Genomic DNA, 6,000 nt, shown 5'->3' on the forward strand with positions numbered 1-6,000 from the left:
GTTTAAGTTCACTGAGTGTTTCTATTAGAAACAACATATATTTGCAATTTTGTAATTCTTCATGTCGTTGTCTTCTAAAAAGTTAGATTTAAATTTGAATGTACATATGCGAATCATTAAACTAAGAAGGGAACCATTAGGAGGAGAGTCTTAAGGGAAGGGTAGGGAAAGAGAGAGAGTGGACCACCTCTGACAGGAGAGCAGAGGGCAGTTGTCAGAGAAGGGCCAGAAGCGCAGGGGAAAGAGGACGGAAGAAGAATCCTTTGTTTTCATAATAGACGGAAGAACATCTCAAATGAGTGTTTGGGGGATTATTTCTCTTCTGAGTTCTTACAGTTTTAATTCAGATTTTTAAACCAAAAATCTTTCTAGTAGCAAATAGGTTAACTTTATGTTCCTTTTCCTTCAGAGAAAGTAGCATACAGAATTTTCCTCATATTGAGGTAGTTCGGAAAAAAGAAGAGAGAAGAAAATTGCTTGGACACACATGTAAGGAATGTGAAATTGTAAGTACTAATGTAAACACTTCTTTCGAAGTATGATTTTATAGATCATAAATGCATGATTTAAAAATACAGATACAGATCATAGTTATATTCCAAATCTTGTTTGATCCAGTAATGATAGAAGGGATAAGTAACATACCAGCTAAGACCAGCATATATTAGTAATAGATATGAATAAAATGAAAGTGAATGCCCCCAGCTTGTCTTAGATTGAGTCTGAGGCCTAACTCTAATTCTCTTTAAATGCATTCATTTATTTAATGTGTAGTGGGATGTAGTGCAAATCCTAATTGGTCTTAATAATAAAAACTCAGAGCCAGATGTCGGGGTAAATACTGGAAGATCAGAGAGACAAAGGAAAAAGCCACAGCCACCTCTTACCTCTCCAACTCCTCAGCCTGAAAGGCATGAGCTCCTGTCTCCTCCCGCCTTATATTCCTTTCTCTGCCCAGCCATATCACTTCCTGTCTCCACCTCCCTAGTGTTGGGATTAAAGGTGTGTGCCTCCCAAGTGCTGGGATCAAAGGCATTAGATCCCAAGTGCTGGGATTAAAGGTGTGTGCCACCACTGCCTGGCTTCTGTGGTTAACTAGTGGCTAGCTCCACACTCTGATCTCCAGGCAAGCTTTATTTGCTAGAGCACAAGCAAACTATCCCCACAGTGGGGCACATGAGTGCCACAGTGAGGATGTGGGGTCAGAGGATCACTTGTGGGAGTTGGTTCTCTCCTTCCACCATGTGGGTCCTGGGGACTAAACTCAGGTCGTTGGGCTTGGTGGGCAACAATAATCTGCTGAGCCATCTTGTAGGTTCCCTAACCCTAATTCCTAATGACTGTAGTAAGACATTATGTGCCATTTTTCTTTCTTTTTTATCCTTTTTTTTTTTTTTTCCGGGGGTCGGGGGTAGGGTGGGCTTTCGAGACAGGGTTTCTCTGTGTAGATTTGGAGCCTTTCCTGGAACTCGATTTGTAGACCACTGCCTGGCCATTTTTCTTTTCTGTAGTTACTTGCAAATGCTGATGTACGTGTACCATTAGGGAAAATTGATCTTCAGTAGGAAACTTTAACATTTATTCTTTTCACTATCAGGAAATAAGATATATCCATAACTTTTTAAAGAATCAATACCACTATGGGCCCCATTTTTCTCTGAGATACTTTTCATCACAAAATGTGAAAAGTAAGTTTTCCTTCCTCCTTAGAACACTTACATTTTTTTTCCTTTTGGCTGGCTGCCTTATGCTGAAGAAGTGAGTACTAATTATCTGATTAATAAGCTGTTCTGGACAAGTTGTTTTATCTTAAAACATGCTGTTTTATTTTTTTGTCCCACTGTAGTTGTCAGATGTCCCCCTCAACATCTAACTTGCTCGTTTAGATTTCCTTATTAACTATGATCTCAAAAATTTGATAGCCAAAACACTTTAAAGTAATGTGAATTGACTACAGTAAGCACTTGGTGAAAATACACTCTTAATCAGCACTAATGTAAACTGGGATCCCGTTTTCAAAAACCATTTGGCAGTTGTAGTTGTTTCTGTGGTTGTGATAAACATGATGAAAAGCACCTTGGGGGAAAGGGTTTGTTTAGCTTACACTTCTATGTCACAGTCCATCATGGAAAGAAGTCAGGGCAGGAACTCAAGGCAGTTTCCTAGAGGCAGGAGCTGAAGCAGAGACGATGAAGGGAGCTGCTTACTGGCTTACTTCACATGGCTTGCTCAACCTGCTTTCTTAATAGAACCCAGGACCACCATGTCAGAGATGCCACCACCAACAGTGTGTGAGGCCCTCCCCCATTGATCAGTAATTGAGAAAGTGCCTTACAGCTGGATCTCATGGAGGCCTTTCCTCAACTGAGGCTCCTTCCTCTCTGATGACTCTAGCTTGCTTCAAGCTGACACACAAACCAGACAGTATAATGACCCCTTGTCAACTGCCGCACAACCACATTACTATTAAGACACAACCCTTCCATTATTATTCATCCCCAAGATCTCACATTAAAACATAAATAACTTTAAAAGTCCCACAGTCTTTTCAAAGTCTGAGGCAGTGGGCTGGGCCCTCCCCCATCAGTCATCAATCAAGAAAATGCCCCACAGACTTCCCACAGGCAGTCTGATGGCGACATTGCCACAGTTGAGGTTCCTCTTCCCATATGAACTCTTACCAGTTTACCTTGTGTCCTTGATAAAACACTAACCAGCACATCAGTACAAGTAAAAGCACTTAGATAAGTTTCCATAGCACAGACTTGTTGGTCTGCTTTCCTCCTCAGTAGTCAGTTCCTTCCCTGCTGTCCCTGCAGTCATTGGACATTTTGTTTATGTAGTTCTGCTAGTTGTTTACTGTAAAAGAGGTTTTTAAATGGTAAAAATAAATAAATAAAGGTGCTACTCCATATACTTAAATGTAATCTGTAGCTTACTGTTTGTAAGTTTATCCCAAAGTCTATCCCAAATGTATGGTGAAAGAGTTTGGTCGTAACATAATTGTCACATGTGTAAAAACAAGTGTGTGTGTTACATTCGATTCCCATACTTCGGGACTCAGTCCTTACATGTCTGGGGTTGGTCTTTGTTTTGTCCTGTTTTGTTTTTCTAATTCTCTGTTAAAGAGAAGACTCTGGTTACGCACTATGCTTTTTGCACGTATCAATAACTGATCTTTCAGCAAATCCCACGGATTCTACTTTCAGAAAATTCCCCTTTATATTCACTTACTATGTTCACCACCAACCCCCGGTACAACCCAGACGCCATCCTACCCTGGACCGTTGGAGTACTCTACCTTCCTTGATACACTTCACTTTAGAGCGTGAGCAAAAAGACAGTCCTCAGGCATGCTCACCTCTGTGTTCCCCCTTTGTTTTTGTTCTTAGCTCTTATTAAACACGATGATGGTCTTCTGTAGTTTTTCCTAATGACCTTTTAGAATAGAAATTAAATCATGCCAGTACCTTTCAATGTCTTCTCAGCTTACCAAGTAGCAGACCCAAGATAGCTCAGTGTTGGTGTGCCAGAGTCAGCGATTGTTAGTGCAAGCCTCCACGTTGTGTGTGATACAAGCTCCTTTTCTCATTTATGAATCAAGCATTTCAGAGTATCAGCACTGTTTTATTATTGTTGTTATTAATTACTACAATATCATCAGTATTATTTCCTTAGAATGTTAAATAAGTAGCTTTTTAGCTTCTAGTTTATAATCAGTAAACATGACGCTCTGTTTATTATTCCCCAGTGAAAGCATTTACCTGTTGTTGTTAGTACTATGCAGATATGCCAGCTGAAGAAAGAGAAAAGAAGTTGGCGTCCTGCTCCCGACACCGATTTCGCTACATTCCACCCAGCACACCAGAGAATTTCTGGGAAGTTGGTTTTCCTTCTACTCAGACATGTCTGGAAAGGGGTAGGATTTCATTCAGTATTTTAGATTTTTTTTTAAAATATTGTATAGACCTAAGTCTGAATATTAGCCATTTCTCTATAACTCTCTTTATCTTGTGCAGCATCAAGTGAACTCCTGCGTAGGAAAGACTTTCAACTGTTGTGTTAATTTACTTGGGATTAGACACTGTTTATAATCTCCTTAATGTGACTTGTGCATTACTAGCTTTGGTCATTCAGATTACAGGGAGCAGTTTCGGCCTGTCCAGCCAACTTTTAAGTAAATAACCTTACAGAGGTTAGTGTTGACGTGCAGCAGTTCCTTCAGATTTGGCATTTACATTTAATATGCATCATCACAGCTAGTTTTTAACGTTTCAAGTAGTGTTCCTCACCGTCACCAGTAGCACAGTGCTAAAAAATATGGGTACACTGAGTTTTCATGAAAAAGGATGCATTTTCTGAGATGTGACTGGCAAGTATAATAATGTTCAGATTATAATTTGACTAAATAGTCTTGGCATTTATTTGTAGCCTTTTGGTCTTAGGCCTATAGTTTAACTTAAAATATCTAAACTTTTACCCAGAGAAAGATATAACAGTGAGTAAATATCAGATGATACGATGACCAACTAGAGTTTTCGTTCAGCTTCCTCCTCTTACATAATTTTCAAGCTCATTAATGGTGTAGTTGTGATTCACACCGGAGGTCTTCCTCACTTTCAGAGAAGCTTCATATATTTAACTGTAAGAAATACACAAAGTCATTGACATCATTTCTCCTGGTCATTGCTTAGAATCAGATAAGCTGCCTGTACTGGGTGTTTGCCCTACCAGCCTGGCCCAGAGCGCAGTTCTCCATTGTAAATTACGTGATTAGAGATTCCTTGGGAGAATCTGAATGGTATGGAGAACATAGAGGCGTCTCACCCAGTGGAATAGCTACCACAAAAGACTTCGGGGGCAATCACTGGAATGTATAATAATAGTAAAGTTTGACTTTAACAATGTGGCTCCATGTACAAACCTATGGAGAAACTCGTGAGAACTCTGGTACTGAGTTAGACAGAGCTCGGGCATGGCTCTCATACTCTTCAGTTTTGTGAACTTGAGCAAGTAATTTGTGTCCCGCAGCTTTCCACGCTCCTCAGGGAAGAGCGTGGTAGAAGTGCTTGGATGAGCGTGAGAGCTATCTAAGGTGGTGGATACAGAGCATTTATCAGTGTTGGCTGCTCTTTTTCTCTTGGTATAAATGAGGACACTTTGATGCTAAGCGTGAAATTGTTCACCAGCATCACAAAGCTAGAAATCAGAAGTACTTAGGCATTAAACAAGTTAAATATGTAATGGATATGTACTAAAAAAAATGCTGTTGTTTTTGTTTGGGTGGAGTTTTTGTTTTAAGATAGATAGGGTGTCATGAAGGCCAGGCTGGCTTTGAACTCCTGATCCTCCGGCCTTCTCTTCCCAAGTGGAGACAGCCACATGCTCATCTGTGCTGAAAGAAATGCATGTTGATATTATCCTGTCCTAAATTCATAATTTGTTTTTCAGGTTATATCAAGGAAGATCTCGATCTCTGCCCTCGTCCCAAAAGACGGCAGCCTTACACTGCAGTGTTTTCTCCAAAAGGCAAGGAACAGAGGACCTAGATGTTGGAGCAAAAGCAGAGCAGAAGACCTTTTTTTTTTTTTCATGTTAGTTATTTATAGTTAAAGTTGTAATAAACATTGATCTTTGGTTTTTTGATCTTCTATAAATTGATTTATAAATGAATTTTTTATTAAAAATGTTTAAAGTGACATTTACCTACCATACAAATAACTATTTAAAATGTAATGTGTTTATGTTGTTGTTGTCTTTTGTCCCTTTAGGCAGTAAGGGTTTCATTTTGCACTCTAACTTAAGAACTATTTACTTTTGACTTAGTTAGGATTTTATTGCTGTGAAGAGACTCAGGACTGTGGCAACTCTTACAAAGGAAAACATTTCGTTGGGTCTGGCTTACAGTTTCAGTGGTTTAGTCCATTATCACCATGGTGGGAAGCGTGGTGGTGTGCAGGCAGACATGCTGGAGGAGATGAGAGTTCTTCATCCGGATCA

At 39.7% G+C, this 6,000-nt stretch overlaps 1 protein-coding gene across 4 annotated transcripts in view; it reads left to right on the forward strand.

The window, feature by feature from the left end:
• The window catches only part of Rbbp8 (RB binding protein 8, endonuclease), a 100,499-nt gene extending 94,835 nt beyond the window's left edge, over positions 1-5,664 (forward strand). For all 4 annotated transcript variants that reach the window (XM_059246036.1, XM_059246033.1, XM_059246035.1 and 1 more), the window contains exons 17-19: positions 410-506; positions 3,778-3,919; positions 5,452-5,664. In XM_059246036.1, coding sequence (XP_059102019.1) covers positions 410-506; positions 3,778-3,919; positions 5,452-5,549 — 337 coding nt within the window. In that variant the 3' untranslated portion in view covers positions 5,550-5,664. The remainder of the gene's footprint in view (positions 1-409; positions 507-3,777; positions 3,920-5,451) is intronic.
• The last annotated feature ends 336 nt before the right edge of the window (positions 5,665-6,000 follow it).

Source organism: Peromyscus eremicus, chromosome 19 (assembly GCF_949786415.1).
Source record: "Peromyscus eremicus chromosome 19, PerEre_H2_v1, whole genome shotgun sequence".
NCBI classification, from domain to species: domain Eukaryota; kingdom Metazoa; phylum Chordata; class Mammalia; order Rodentia; family Cricetidae; genus Peromyscus; species Peromyscus eremicus.